At 28.1% G+C, this 16,797-nt stretch overlaps 2 protein-coding genes across 3 annotated transcripts in view; one reads left to right on the forward strand and one right to left on the reverse strand.

Moving 5' to 3' along the window:
• The window catches only part of tos (Exonuclease tos), an 11,873-nt gene extending 4,120 nt beyond the window's left edge, over positions 1-7,753 (reverse strand). The window contains exons 1-7 of one of the 2 annotated variants that reach the window (XM_014437083.3): positions 7,289-7,753; positions 7,086-7,205; positions 6,749-7,010; positions 4,455-4,670; positions 2,977-3,252; positions 943-1,138; positions 489-861 (exon numbers count right to left, since the gene is read on the reverse strand). In XM_014437083.3, the coding sequence (XP_014292569.1) occupies positions 489-861; positions 943-1,138; positions 2,977-3,252; positions 4,455-4,670; positions 6,749-7,010; positions 7,086-7,205; positions 7,289-7,449 (1,604 nt within the window). In that variant the 5' untranslated portion in view covers positions 7,450-7,753. Of the gene's footprint in view, positions 1-488; positions 862-942; positions 1,139-2,976; positions 3,253-4,454; positions 4,671-4,744; positions 5,427-6,748; positions 7,011-7,085; positions 7,206-7,288 lie in introns of those variants that run through there. The other variant, XM_014437089.3, reaches the window with a different exon arrangement.
• A 95-nt stretch (positions 7,754-7,848) lies between these two features.
• On the forward strand, positions 7,849-10,898 carry LOC106691386 (putative glutathione-specific gamma-glutamylcyclotransferase 2). Its single transcript, XM_014437138.2, has 3 exons — positions 7,849-8,137; positions 8,216-8,257; positions 10,487-10,898. The coding sequence occupies exons 1-3, from the start codon at positions 8,003-8,005 to the stop codon at positions 10,871-10,873; spliced, it is 564 nt and encodes a 187-aa protein (XP_014292624.1). The 5' UTR covers positions 7,849-8,002; the 3' UTR covers positions 10,874-10,898.
• Positions 10,899-16,797: the final 5,899 nt, after the last annotated feature.

Below are 16,797 nucleotides of genomic sequence, written 5' to 3' on the forward strand. Positions count from 1 at the left end.
ATATATAGTGTATAATGTATAAGTTAGATACAAAATGGTGTTTGGAGAGAAAGGAATTAGGAGCATCCATGAATACACCACAAATAACTTGCCGTAATATGGCTTTCTGGTTACTGTCTGTATAGAAACAGAAATGAAGTTATGAGGGTGAGTCTGGCAGGAAATTCTAATATTTTCAATTAGGGATATGTTATTCAGTTGGTAGAGAGGTGTACCTCCCTTAAAAAATTCCTAGATACATCTGTATTCCTGTATTACTTTTGTTTCTGGCAGTCATTTAATAGAGCCTCAACAAAATCAACTGATTTATTTATTTCAATATAAATGTTAAAGAATAAATAATACAGATATATAAGGCAAATCATGGAAAATTAGAAAGAAAAAGCTCTTATACTCAGGACAATACAATATAAAAATACTAACAAATATTTTTATATTCTCTTTTTCCATGCAAGCAAACCAAAGTTTTGTGGCAGTTGAAATATTACCTGCTTTGCACAATACAAGCTTCTTCAACTACAGTCCTTCGTAGTTTTGAAAACCGATCAAGAGCACCACCTGGTTTGTTCAGTTGCTTTCCTTTTTTCTGATTAGAAGACGATGAAAAAGGATTTCGCCAGACTTTTCCCTCTAATATAGGGGAGCCATCTCCACCAAGTATATCATCTAAAGTAAATTCTGTACTGTCATTTGGACGGGATTTTTCAGGAGTTTTAAGAATTTCTTGAAATACATCATCTGTTGCTACATTGAAGTTAACTTCATTACTTTCTACTTTTTTTTCAGATTCTGATAATTTACTTGCAATGCTCGTTTTAAATCCATAGGATTCACGTAATTTACTTATTTCTTCTCCAATATCTGAAAAAATAATATATATATATATGTATGTAATTGGGAAAACTGAGTGAACTAAAAACATATAAATAAAATTATACGAACCGGGTTTTGGAGGCAGAGCTGCAATTTTTTCAGTTAAAGTGGAAACAGGCTGCATAGCTATTTTACCTTTGGTAGTTTGCCGAGATACATCACGTGGGTCTTTCTTTGGAGGAAGAGAAGGAGGGAGTTTGTAATCCTTAGACCAAATACTTTTATGCCTTTGAATAGTAGTTTTCCAGCCATTGGTTTTTATAGCCTGAGAAATGAAACACAGTTTATACAAGAACTTTTTTTTTAAGATAATTTAGATATACAAGATAAAGATAATTCAAGTATAAGACATTTTCAAACTTTATGTTTGGTAAAACAATATCTATAACGGGGAACTTAGTTTTGGTATTTAAATGAAATCCTTGAAAATTTCTTTTTCAACTTGAATATCCAGAATTTGAAACAGTTATTGAACTTTTAAAAAAGTTTGAGTTTAATTTTTTAACAAGAACTTTATTTCACATTATTAATTTTACTCTTTTAACTTTAATTTAATTTCTTCTTCCTTATTTTACCTTAACAGTCTTATTCTTTACAGTTACAGTTTCCAGTCAATCTAACATATTTTTTTTTTCCTGCTATCTATCAGTGAAGTTAAAATTCAATCACTCTAGTGAGAAACTCTTATATTTCATTTTTCTTTCATATATTTCAATATGTTGATTTAGATTGTTTTTCATTATGTTGGACACTACTTACATAATTTATTATGTTAGGTCCATTACTTATTATTTACATTTTCTTCCACACCTTTCATTATGTTTACTTCTTTATTTCTTCAACACTTTCAGTTTTGTAATTTTTCATTATTTATTCTATTATTCTATTTCATCTTCTATTGTTATTAATCAACTACTTTCTACTAAATTCATTTTTATGTATATTTCTAAATGTTTTTTTTTTTTTTTTTTAGCCCTGGTGAAGGCCTGAAATTCAGGTCAAAACATCGGCACAAATAAATAAGTTTTTGATTATTTGCTGGCCGCATCCACAATCATCTTCTCCTCAACTTTAAAATACCAAACCTAACTAAAACATTCTCAGAAGAGCTTGTATTATAAAAGTTTCAAAGATGCCTATATATAATGTTCTGTTATTTACTTTTTAAATGTTTGTTTACCTTTTATAATCATAGTATTTTTGTTTTCATTTAATAATAATGTATTTTCTATTTCCAATAAAAATAATACTAAAACATTAATTTCATTTTAATTTAATTATAAATAAAGTAACTGATTACATACATTGATTCAATGGTTTTATAAAGAATCAATGAAATTGATTAGAATGAATCAATCTTAAATATACTTCAATTGCACTAATTAGGTCTATTTAAAAAATTAAAACAAATTTACATCTGACTACAAGATTTTATTATTTTGTAAATAACACACATAAAAAAAATAAATATTGAAACTGGATATTAATTTATCCTTATTAAATATTAAACAAATTATTCAATTTCTATCTTTTAAACATTTTTAATTCTAAAATTTTAGCTATACGATTATTCCAAGAATATTTGAAATATACGGGAAAACATAGTTTATGTATATAAGAAATGCTATTTCTTATATAAATAAAAATAACTTAAATTTTAAATGAAAAAACATAAATCAAAATTAAACATAAAAATTTTTATAAATAAATGGAATATGGTCCGGGTGCGGTAAAAAAAACAAACTCAAATAGTGACAACTATTCTAATGAGCCAATGTTTCATCCCATGCTGCAGAATGACACTTTGACTTCTGTCAAAACAGCCCTGCAACATGGGGCGAAAAGTTGGCTCAGCGATGTTTCCGTATGTCATAAAATGTTTATAAATTTCATAAACTACAATAAGATATTTCTCACAGAAGTAAACTAGTTTTAAAACCATTTCTAAGTACTTAGAATGAAAAATAGACATAAAATTATAGGTTCAACAAGTCTAAACTATCTATCAATAGAATGTTTGAATGAGAATGTTTAATCATTTAAAAGATTTTAAGAACTAAACAAATCATTAGATTTACAGACATTACAGAAGAATATAAATACCTGAGGCTCGTCTGGATTCCAAGAATCAACCTGCTCTAAAGTAAAAGGATTGAGATTTCCGAGAGCCAGTTGATAACTTTTCTCTCTACTGAGACAATCTGCCAAAGGGCTGTTAATATTATCTGGAAGAGGATTCAGAGTAACTACTTTACGAGTCAATGGGTCAAAGACAGGCTGATACTTGAACATATGATCAGCTTCGACAAACTTATCCCTGTAGTCTTCAGTCACTATTAAGTTGGGCATATTTAAATATGCTCCTAACCTAGTAAGTGCCTGTAAAGAAATGAATATATAAAATAAAAATTGGTCATTGTTTACTTAAATGTTTTCTAAGGATCTTAACAACTTAATTCTTATTACTCTGATTTCAATACCAATAAAAATTATTCCAATTGTCTGTTTCAATAATGAAATTTATATTATTCTAAATAATCAAATTTATATTAATTGTTAAAAATATTTAGGGTATAAAAACCGTTTTAGGATAAAAAAAAAAAATTGATTTTTCTTTTTTTTTTGTATCAAGTATTTCCTAAAAATATTAGGACTAGTCCAATAACTTTATGACGACTGGAAGTGATAAATTCTTTTTTTAAGTTTATAGATTACGCTTTTTAAATTACAGTGTTAATGATTTTCATGCTAAATGATATAACTCAACTTATTGGTTCAATGATATGATTTTATTATTTTAGTGTAATTTTATTTATTAAAGGATCAATAGGTAATAATTTTATGAAACTAATTTTATTCATAAAAGAGATTTAAAAATCTGGTGCAGTGTATTATATAACTTTCACTTACTAATGTCCCCAAGTTTTGTGTAGGTCAATGGGCTCATGTTAAAGTTATTACTATTTTTGTAAATTAAGAAAAAAAATCTGAAGACCATAGAAGACAAATTTATAAAAAAAGAATTTTTATTTTTCTGTTCCTATAAAAGTTTGTATTTTAGGGTTTCTTGTGATGGCAATGGCAAATATAAATTTTGTTCCTGCCAAGAAAACATAAGTTAAGCAAAAAATAATGAAATAGTCATGCAATCTGGAAAGAACTCCATAATTAAGACCCTCTTCCTCTTCCTCTTCGCGTCGTCTAAAAAGTAACCTTATTTTTGTCTTTTGGTACATGTTTATCAGAAAGTATTGCTTCCATCTGCTTACTACTTTTAAAAATTTATTTCGAATGATTTTATCTAGAATCACAGACATTTACAGTAATTAAACAACAGATATTGACAAAATGATCGACTGGTAATGTACAAATAATTATAATGAATTTTAGACCCTACCATTATTTATAAATAAATATAAACAGGGTATACTGGGTTTCAAATATAAATATGAATAATAAACAGCTTTCTAATACTGAGAAAAATTCCACTATATCATTTTAATAATTTTTTCTCTCTTGCAATTATAGTTAAAGGCTATTTTTTAGAAACAAAAATAATATTTATTGTTAAAATTATCTACCCTTTTAATATTATCATCTGCTGTTTTTTTGATGAATTTGCAGGCTTTAGCCAATCCTATTCCTGGAAGGGATTTGAGGTAATCACAACCAGAAAGAATACACATATATCTAAACTTGTCCATTGAAAATTGATTTGGGTGTTGTTTCATGGCCAAAGGAATTTTCTGCTGTTCAATTAAAACACCATTTCCATTCAGATCCATTTTAAAAAGAACCTAGAAAATGATATAAAAAAATATTACCAATTAAATGGACAATTAAGAATCACAAAAAAACTATCAGTAACTACCTTCAGATTAAAGTCTGCTGTAATTTTTTTAGTTTTAAAATCAGAGATATAAGCAAACCAGTCAGTGTTTTTCCATTTCATATTATGAAATGGAACAATCCACAGTTCACATCTATATCTCCTCTACTACAAACCTAGTAATAGGCAATTAGAAATAATTTTTAATGAATTAGGCATAAGAATATCCTCTACTATAGCATTCTATGTATAGAATAAAATCCATATGAACATGTAACTCTCTCGTTGATTTTATTCCAAACTGATAGAAGAAAATGAAACCATATTTTTCCAGATAAAAATAAAACTTGATATACCATATTCAAACAAATTAAAATTAAAGCAGAACAGTTCAGACCACGGTTATTAAAAAAACAAATAAATAAATCATCCTAAAATTACCAATACCAAACACAGATAGACAAAGCCAAGCTTAAAATGATTCAAAGATTCCACTATTTCTAAATAACAAAGGAAATTAAAACAAAAATAAATGTTTCAACCCACAATGTAGGTCTTTATCAGGGCTACAATAATATAATATTTTTATTGATGCCCAAATACCTACATTGTGGGATGAAACATCGGTAGAAAATAAATAAACAGTTTTGACTATTTTTTTCTTCTTGACTGAAGCCCTGATCATCTTAAAAAAAAAAAGGCTTAAGCTTATAAGAATAACATTAAGGCTTTATTTTTAATAACCTTCCATCATCTTGATTGGTCAAAATACTTCAGAGCAAATTTCATCCAGATGAAGTTATATACAGCAAAAAATTAAGCACAGCTTTACCTGGTATGCTGAAAAAATGCAATAATTAAATCTAATTTAATAAGTTAATACTACTGTGTAGAATCAGGATTTAAAAATCTAATATATAGAAAAAAATCTCTTAAATAATGAAGAAACTAGCATAAAGAGTTATATTTAAAAACATTGTTTAGCAAAAAATTAATAATATATATTTTTTGTCATAAAAACATATAGATGATTTAATGGTCTTTACTGTTTATTATACCAGAAGATGACAAACATGAAATTAGCAACAGGACATCCTAGACTGTGATTAAAAAATTAAATCTCAGGACAAAACATATCACAGAAAAAACTATTTGTTAGCAAATGATAATATCGTACTATTTGCTGACAAAATGAAACATGTAATGATTGATTAGCAGGAAGAGCTTTTTATTTAAAGAGATGAAGATCTATGTTTTCTAGAACAGTACTCATAGCCTCCAGAAAAAAAGGGAACAAATGCGCCAATCTACTTCAATGGAGAAGAATTAGAAAAACTAACGATCCACTGATTTGTGAACATTTATTAGGAAGTAAAGACTTAGAGCATGAGATTTCAAATAGAATAAGAAAAGTGAACCAAGTCAATTCAGGTCTGAAACACTGTTTAAGACAAACAACAGGAGACCATCAAAGTTATATTTCATATTTTTAAAGTGGTTTCATCCTATTCAGGTGAGTTTATGTGAGAGTTGGTTTACAATTGACAAACAGATAAGTTGAATCACTACAGTTGAGATGAAATATATAGATAGACAGGTAGGAATCTGGGTGGATGTAGAACCCAGTGTGTTTCTTTCCACTAATATCTGTTGAAGTGGTTTAAATATGTTTGTAAAATGATCAATAGGAACCCATGGAAGATGTTGAAGTTAAACTTTCTGGAACGAGACCGTCAGAAAGTCCTATACGTATTCACAGATAACATGCTCACAATTTGAGAGAGCAAAGAGAAAAATAATAGTACTAATGGTTCAACTGACACAAATGAGGCCCATTTACACAGAAAGATACGTGGGAGATGCCGAATATGAAGTTATATTAATTGAAAAATCTAACTATTAAAACTGTAACATATCAGTAGTAATATTATTTTAAAGAATGGTCACTATATAAAAGCAACAGTATAAAAATAAGGCATACATCATCTTAACATATTTTGCAAAAGTATATAGAATACTTCAACATATTAGTTTATAGAAACTTACCAATTTACACCCAAATAACATTAAATCTGAATCTTCTGTTATTATGATATGAGCAAATCCTTTCAGATTCATATAAGCTAATTGAGCATCCGCTTCATAAGGGGCAACAATACAATCAACTCCTTGAGCATGACATTGCTTCATCAAGTTAGAAGCCATTTCATGAGTGACATCTACACATCGCTGAATAAGTGATCTTGCTTCAGAATCTCGTTCTAATCTTAAAAGCTCAGCTGCACGTTTTCTATTGCTTTCTCGCAATCTGATATAATCATAAAATTAGTGAACACAAGTTGACCATTCAATAAAAAATTGATAAAAATAGAATGTATCTTACTCTCTCCTCTTCTTTTCTGTTTCAGCCTTTGCAGGTAAATGACGACCATCAAAAACTAAAATTGGCTTGATGTTAAAAGACAACAGCATATTTACATACTTCATGCAGTAGTTCACATACCTAAAACATAAGTATTGGGTTGAATCTTTAAACTCAACCAAGTTACACAAAATAAATTATGTATTTCACATAAATAAACATACTGATCAGTTTGTTCTCCTCTAGCCAGTTTTTCTGCACATGAAAAAGCTCCTTTATGCAACCAACAATAAGTGTCAACAGCTACTGTGCAACCAGAAAATTCTGAAATATTTACAGGTCTGGAAGCTTTGTCCAGAAATGTTAGCAATCCTTGAATACCCATATTTACGTGAAAAAATAGGAAAGGACATAAATTAAAACACTGCAACTAAGGATAAAATAAATATGTGATGGATAAATGACTTATCACGCGCTAAAACTCAAATAATTTAACCTTATATGTAAATAACTATTTTGACCCTTTGATTGGTGCCAGTTCTAAACCTTCTTCCCGCCATTACCTAGTGACAGCTTACAACTTAATAAAGTGATTAATAAAATATAAAATGAATTGACCCATTTTATAATATATAAATAAAGACTATTTAAAGTAACATAAAAATGATGAATATTATTTTACAATTTAAATAGTTCAATATTTCTCTTTGTTTATTTTTTTTTCAAAATAACCTAAGCAACCAGCTGAGATTAGATAACCGTATAATATTCTTCCATACTTCAAAATGATTGTTTCTTATCTTGCTGGCCTAACAGGCCTTCAGGACTTCAATTACACCTTATTTTGTAATTATTTAACTTGCTGTTGATTGCTTACGGCATTAACTCAAATTAAGTTAATACTGATATATCACATCAAAATCTGAATTTCAATAAAAATGTGGTTGTTTGGTTATGGATCTTTGATTTGGAAAGTTGATTTTCCTATCGAAACTAAAATGGTTGGCTATGTGAAAGGATATCTTAGGCGGTTTTATCAAGCTAGTATTGACCACAGAGGAGTACCAGAAAAGGTGTCAAATTAACTTTGGTGTTGTCACCTCTTTAATTTTTTAAAATTAGTTTGTACATGAAATACTTTTATTTTTCAGCCTGGCCGTGTAGTAACTCTTCTACCAACCTCAAGCCCAGATGTGAGTTGTAAGATTATATTAATTTGTAATATATACATAGGGTCCTATAACTAACTGATTCAGTATCAAAAGTTCTTACCTTAAGGAAATTAAATTACACTGACAATGCTTGCATAAGATTACCTTTTTTTTGTAAAGAATAAAAAATCCTAATATCCAGTTATCTGTAATGTTGTTGGAAACTGTTGTGATATCTTAAAAGCTAGCATATCGACTTTCCACCAAAAATTTATTTATTTATTCTATTAAATTATTTTCTATATTTAAAAGTTTGTTTAATCAAATATAATATAATAAAGTAGTGGTTTAACATTTATTGGTATACTGAATAAAATTTTGCTATAATACTAATTGATGTATAGAGGTTATATTATATATGATAGTACCTATAGAGGATTTTTATTTTTATGATGTTTTTTGTAAACCAGACCACTCATTAAATGAGGCTCTCGGTTGTAAAATATGGTAAATAAACAAAATAAAAATAAAAAATGGAAAGTTTTACAACTTCAGACTGTATGTTATTGACAGTATTTTATTTTCAACCAATGTTGTAACGATAACAAAATATACTCAAAGACAGTTAATAGTAATCACACACTTTCTTATAATCTACTCTCATATATCAACATATGTGACATATAATACATCTTTATTTCCTTTTGTTTTTAATTATTTTTTTAACAAGCTTTAAAATGAAACAATCTTTTAAGGAATATGGTTTCTTTGAAGGTATTCTTTGCTTTTACTTTCTATTCTGCATTCCATCCTCCTCAATCCGATCTTCATTCTTCCTTTCGACGCTCTCTTCGTTCTTTTCTCTTCTTTCAGTTCTTAAGAATCTATGAAAGATATTTATATTCTTCCTTCCACTTTAACTTTAATTTTCATGCAATTTTTGATTTTTTCATCAGATGTAATTTTAATTAGGAATCCTTAGTGGGCAAACTACGGCTTCAACTTTTTCAATGTTTTTTCAGCCATTATAGTTAATAAAATCACTTATAGTAATCAAAAAGCTCCATTAGATATTTTCCAGAGACCCTTTAAAACCAATTCCAGTTTCTTGCCACGATTCCTCTGATTCTTCTTGTCATCGGCTCTAGAAGCAGTGCTGTGGAAGTCAGTTAACGGCTTCTGCACGTTTTTACCTTTTGTTCTACTTCTGTTTCGATGTGGGATCACCTTACATTAACCCTCAGTGCTTTCTTCATTCACCACCATTCAAGGATGCCCATATTTGTGATATGTGATAAAAATACATACACATGACCCATATGATAGTGCCAATGCTCTGTAAATATAATTCTTATTCCTTTCAACTACAAGCCATTTGCTTCCCTTAACCGACTACATTTTTTCATACTTCTTTAATTCAGGTAGACTTTTGCCTTAGTGTTAACATTCTTTTTATAATTTGGATTTCACTATCATCCTCAGCTTCTATTTCCACTTCTCTTCTAATTTGACTCCTCTGCTTGTGAAAGTCTGGACAGGGCATTGACTTTATTATTTTTTCCAGGTTTGTAAATGACCATATAATTATAAAATTTAAGCCTGAGTTTCCACATTTAATAAATGAATGTATGCATACAGTCTTGTCTTTGGCCCAAATATAACTTCTAGAGGCTTATGATCGGTCACTAACTATAAGTGTTTTCCATATGAATACAGGGTTGAAATTTTCTACAGCCTGGACTAGTGCTAAACCCTCTTTTTCTGTTTGTTAATAATATATCTTCTCCAAGCTCTTTAATGCTTTAAGTTTTTTGACATATCAAATTTTGAGTTATCGGTTCTAAACTGTGTATGGATTAGACTAGATAAAGTTAGAATAGATAAGTAAAGTAAACATGAATTGATCTGGCTAGAGCCTGTGAAGGGGAGGCCTCTGATAGGTAAATGTGTCTGATTATCGATATGGCTGTATTTTTGGAAAATTCTGTTGTCATTATTGTTGTCTGATTTACACTCTGTCAAGTTTTAGGTACTCATTTTATGTTTCAGATATCTTAGAATTTAATTTTTTTTTTTTGTAATGAAAAATTGAAAGAAAAGAAAAACTCCATAATTTGAATGTTTCAATCAAAGATAGTTTAACATGTACTATTGTTAATTATTAGAGGTTATACTAATTATCAAATAAAATTACTGTATAACAATATGCTTGATTCTTTTAATGTTAATCTATTTATTTGTTACAGAAATAATTGTGCCTTTGTGTTACAGGATGTAGTTTGGGGTGTGGCTTATGAAATAGCAGAAGAAAACATTGAAAATGTTCTTAAGCATCTTGATTACCGTGAGAAAAATGGTTATGAGAGATCTACTGTGAAATTTTATCCTAAAGACAATCCCAATGAACCATTTGATTTATTTTTGTATATAGCTACTAGAGACAATTCATCATATCTTGGTGAAGCCAAGACTGAAGAGATAGCCAAACAGATCTCAGAATCATCAGGCCCCAGTGGATCTAATGCTGAGTATTTGTTTCGATTGGCCACGGCTATGAGAAACCTTGCACCTGAATGCAATGATACTCATTTATTTGATCTTGAAGCTGCAGTTAAGAAAATAATTTCAAAGTCGGCACACTCTGTTAGCCATGGATAAAATAACAATTATAACATCAAGTATTTTGTGTGTTTTATATTTATAAAATATTAGAATTCAGTATGATATTATATGGATCAGGAATTTGGTATATTTATAATTTAAATTACTATTATAGAATTCAGCTCAAAGCAGATATCTTTGTTGATTGTATTAGTTTCTAGCACTGCTTATGACATTGCGTGTATCAATTGATTATTAATAAAGAGAGTGTAATTTATGAAGTACTCTCTTGAAAATTTACTTATGAAAAAAAGGAATTGACTTTGAAAATCTTTATTAATTATTTTTTTATTTATTTTTTCCATAATTTGTCTTTAGACGAAATAAGGTTTATATTTAAAATAATTTTGTGAACTATTTATTTTGATCTTCTACACAGTGTTTTTCCTCATCTTCAGAATCATATTTCATATTTCTCTATTACTTAAACTTTTCTTACAATTGATTTATATATCCTCAATAATTAACATCCACATTTAAATTTTATGTATTTTTCAATTATTTAATGAGGTCCATTAGTTAATAAGTAATTCTGTTTTACACAATGGACAAGAAAAAGGCATTAAGGGAGCAGAGTGGGTGGGCTCTCTATCTATTACTTACCATTTTACTTCTAAAAATTGGACCAGTGTACCAATGGGGTAGAATTGAGTGGTCTTAGAGGGCATCCTTCTTTACTGGTACATATTTGTAACGGTTCTAATTTTGAAAAGTATGTGATGATTTAATTTTTTTTTTTGTGGTTGAGTGTAATGATTTAAACTATAATACTTAGTATTTTTTCTTTATCTTCATAAATTCTCGAGATATTAGTGTATGATAATGTTGAGTTGTAATGATAAATATGGGGTGGTCTTCTGATTAGTACCAAATTAAAAAAATATATATGGTTCATAGTCTATGAGGAAATCCACAGAATGATGGATTTTTGGATTCTATATGTTTTGAAATGTTAGGCATAGAATTTTAAGAGGAATTCATTTCAATAATGGAATAAAAATCAAATGAGAAACTTTTGAATGATTTTAACCAATATAGTATTAATTTAAATATTAAGATTATAATTTTAAAAGTTTAGTTTTATTCAATGTAGGATTTTCTGTGATTTGATTTAGTTAGAGCTATGAAATGAAAAAAAAAATATATATATATGTGTGTATATATATATATGAACATTAGCTTATAAATCCTGTTAAACTGGCTAGATATTTCATCATAATTGTTTAATAAACTAAGTGGATAGGTTTTATTTTTAATTGTGGGTGCATATTTTTATTTCCAAGGAACAATATTAGAAAATAAATGTGTTGGAAACTAAAAAGTTATTGCTCTGCATTAATTGCTATTTTAAGTATTATGCTATTCCAATTTTGCTTTAAGCTTTGTTTAAGTGATCCAATATATTTTTTTTTTTTTAAACCGGAGCTATAAAAGAGTAGAGTTAAAAATTAAATGATATAACAAAAATAAAAAAGTTTTTGACTTTATTTAAACCTTATAATTTTTACTTTATTTATTTATATTCAATTGAGTTATGAATATTTTTTTGAAGTTAATAAATGGATGATTCACCTGAAACAACCAATTTTATTTTTTTTTTTGTATTATAGAGTCAAAACATAAAGATATAGTACTTATATCAAAAATTTAATTATATATTTTTTTGAAATAGTTTGGTTACTTGGTTCTTATGTTTTATAATGGTGATTTTTACTTTTAATTTAAGATTTATATGTAATCTCAGTAATTTTGTAGTCCCAGAATTCATAGTGCAATCAAAATAAACTTTTTATTCTTTTATTTTCAAATAAAACATTAACGAACCCTTATTTACTATGGTGTTATTAACTTAATAGTGTAAATCACTGATAGTAAAACAAAAATTTAAAGATGAACAATGTAAATTAATTAAATTGGGCTTTCTTCATCACATCTGTTGTATACTCATGTTGTTTTGGTCATACCAGCCGCGAAACCTTATGAAGAAACAAATGAATATGGTGAAGAAAAAACAGCTAAACTTAAATTGTTAAAGTTTCTTTTACTTAAGGTAATGAAAAAATTATGTTGAGTGTTAAGGGCATGAAATGGAGATAGAATTTTCTATAAATATATTTTTCTTTGTGGAAATAATAATAATGGTATTTGAAATTATTCTATCCTTTTTATGGCTGTATAACATTAGAATGATGACCATTATTTTAATGTTGTGTAGGGTTCAGACACAGGATTTTAGATTTTTTATAGCTGATATTCGTTACTTTTTATTAATTTTGATTATTTAATTCATTATTCGTCCCATATAATGGGATTGAAAGATTTCATGAAAAAAAATGCTTGTAAGAAGTCTTTAAAAATATTGTAATTGTCGTTATAGTGACGATAAACTTCTGGAGTAGCAGTTTTTTTAGGCCATGGCTTATCCTAATCTGTCCCAAAGTAGATTTAAAATAAAAATTATAAATTTGGTTGCTCAATTAGTAATGTACTGTTCAAAGGAATTTGATTTGTGTTGGCAGACTTGAAAGTTCTGACTTGTAAAACATTTTAATTCAATATTTTTATAAATATATAATTTGGTAATGCGACATCTTCAATTCAGAACAGTCTAAATTATTTTTTGAATGGATTTTTTAAGAGCTTTGTCTTTAGTTGTTATGTTCCATTCCACTTTCCATTGTTTTCTGGTGGGCAACAGAGCTCGTTAAAACACAACTAATGAGTACCATATTTTCTCTCCCTTCCTTTTGATTATTTTGATTTTTTGTGGTCAGAGATTATGTGTATAAGCCTAAGCAGGAGCTTCATTACTATGGTGGTTTTTCTTTTTCTTTATTCATAATTTAAAAAAAAAGAAATATTAATGTGTTTTATGTTTTCTCGTTTTTTTTTAGTCAATCTGTTTATTTTGAGTTCAAATCTAAGGAAAGTGTTTTCAAAACATAATAATTAATTAATCAGGGTTGTTGACTGATGATTGTCTCTATACAATTAATAAGAGGACCATTGTCCAATTTTGGTCATAAAGCTACTCGAATAGTATAAAATTTACTAATTTTTGTACTTATCAGTCTGAATCCTCTTTAACTTTACCAGATTGAGGATCTTTAATAAATCTTTTTCTAATTCAGAATGTGGTGCAGGTTTTATAATTATAGAGTTTGCTGCCATAAGAAGATAGCTCCCCTTTTTCAAGAATGTCTGAAAATTGTAAGTTATGTGAAAAAAAGTTTTAATAAATATCTTGCAATGTTTTTACAAATTAGGACAGTAGTTATACTCATAAATGTTACTTTCTGGTGATATAATACAAGTTTGATTGTTAGAACTACCTAAAACATGCTATATACAAAATGTTTCATCTTAAAAATGGAATTAAAAATTACAAAGCATATTTTTATTTCAAGTTTTGGCTCACAGCTTTTTTCTAAAAAAATTTTTTTTTCTGCAGTTATTGAACAAAACTCAATGAAAATTTATTGAAAAATTTTCTTGGCCTGCCTACCTTGTTCTATATTAGTTATTTTTATGATGTATAAGTAATCTAATCCTTTTTGGGAATCAAGTAGCCATTGAAGTATAAAAAAAAATGTATATATATTTTTTGTTTAGAACATAAATGTAATTTTTTGGAGACAGCTCAGATCAAAAACAGCAATTGTTTATTAATTTTTTTGTTTGGATTATTACTATTCCCTCTGAAGTTAAGGTTTTAATCAGGGCGTGAAAAAGACTTTTAATATATATGAAATATGTTAGTGCTTACGCTTTAACATTAAAGAACACGGTGGCAGTCTTAGGCCTGGGTGAAAGATGTATAACTTCTGGAAATGAAATAATGTATTCAAATTTTATAAATAATGGTCATGTGTTCTCTCTTATACCTTAAGGCAGAAAATATTATTTCCATAATAATAATAATTAGAATAGAAAAGCCATTTCTTAAGTCTACTCTAGCAGGAAATTTTTTCATATTGTAATTGGAGACTATAAAAAAACAGAAGCTAGCTCAATTGGACTGGTGCTTCCGAGATTGTTGATCTCTAATCTTTTAACATCCAATTACAATATAATTACATAATATTACTACAATATATACATAAATATTACTACAATATAATTACATAATAATATTCCTGCTAGAATTGACCAGCCTTGTGCTCACCTCACTGCTTTTATTTCTTCTTGCTTCAGGAAATTTACTTTCGTTTCATTTTTATTTTTCTTGAGTTGTAAAAGAACACGTTGTTATAGAAGTTCCATTTAAAAAAATATATGCTAAAAAGATAAATATTTTTATTTAAATTTTTTAAAGTTTTTGTAGAAACTTTATTTTAAATAAGTTTTTTCTTCTTCAATTTTTGATAAAAATTCAATGAAAATTAATTAGAAAATTTTCAATAAAGTAAAACAATGTTAATTAAAAAATATCAATAAAAATCAATTAAATTTTTATTTGTGTAAACCGGACCAGTTTACTTAGTCATTTATTATTTCCGATATTTTAAAATGATTTTTATGTTAGCTATAATAATCCTTTGCTTTTTAAGTTTTTTATTCCTCCCTAATCCCCCTATTGGAGGGTGGATGTGACGAAGGCAAGGGGTAGCCATGGCGTAGGGCCGTAGTGAGTCATTCAGTGACGTAGGAGACGACCTTCAGACCCCCTGTTCTCTTCTAAACATCTTCTATTTACAACCTGATCAATTCTTTCCTTTGCTTTGAACACTTTGTATAATTTATCGCCATAGAGGTCTATTCTCTGACGATATAAATTGGATATTGAATAGTTATTGTACGATAATTAATAATTAAATTTAAAAAATCGTAAAACAACAATTTGAGCCGACGTTGCGGGATACTTGAATCAATATTATTAAGGATTTTTTTTTTGCAATCCAGGCAATAGAAGTGTTTTGTCTTGCAAAATCAATAATAACCGATTATATGCCTCATAAATTTTTTAAAAAATCCAGCGAAGTATAACAAATGAGGTCCGACCATATGGCAACATCGGTAGGTCGGAGGTAAAATAGCGTACAAAAATAATAAATATAAAAAGAAATATTTATTTTTAACACTTTTAATTATTGAGGCGTTGTGGAAGCTGTAACGGCTTATAAAGTGAAACCTTACAATTTTGAAATTATTTTTAGAGATAAAAATAGCTACAGCAAAGATAGAAAATACTGAAAAAAATAAATAAAATAAAAACAAAATATTATTAATTTGAAATAGGCAAATAATGATAGGGTAATAATAATATATAGAATGTTACAAAATTTAGTAATGAAGTACAACAAATGAATTAAAAAAGAAAAAAGAAAGAACACCTGTACCACTACAAGCTATGAAGGTTCAGGAGCTCATTAATTTGTAAGGAAGTACTGTATCTCGACCAACAGTTATGTAAGGAGGTGATTTGGTCAGAATCATGGTCAATTGTCAGTCCCCCCAATTAATGAGTACTCATTTTTACAGCCTGGGTGTGCCCGAGGAGGGTCTTCTGACTCCAAGGTCGATCCTCGGCTGAATAGACGATATACAACTTATGAAGAGAATATTAATTTGCAATTAATAGGTTGCTTACAGCACATAGATGTAATGTAACGAGTACATAGTATACACGCACGTGGTGTTGAGCGAAAAATTTAATAAAGTTTTCAATATTTTTCTGATATCTTTGCATACATTATTATCCAGAAAAAAAATGATCTTATAAAACTTGTAGAGGATACAATTTACTACTGCTTTGATACGTTCAGTTTTATTCCACGACTATTGGCTCCGGCGCTACCGATCCGCTTAAGTATCAACAATACTTTCTATCCAATGGTCCTGAATAACATCCAGGGCCCTGTTTTATAATAAAGTACAAACTAATACTATTAATCTTGTAGTTTGTTTGTGGTACAACTTCA

Source organism: Halyomorpha halys, unplaced genomic scaffold (assembly GCF_000696795.3).
Source record: "Halyomorpha halys isolate HHAL.00 unplaced genomic scaffold, Hhal_1.1 Scaffold51.1, whole genome shotgun sequence".
Classification (NCBI taxonomy): Eukaryota; Metazoa; Arthropoda; class Insecta; order Hemiptera; family Pentatomidae; genus Halyomorpha; species Halyomorpha halys.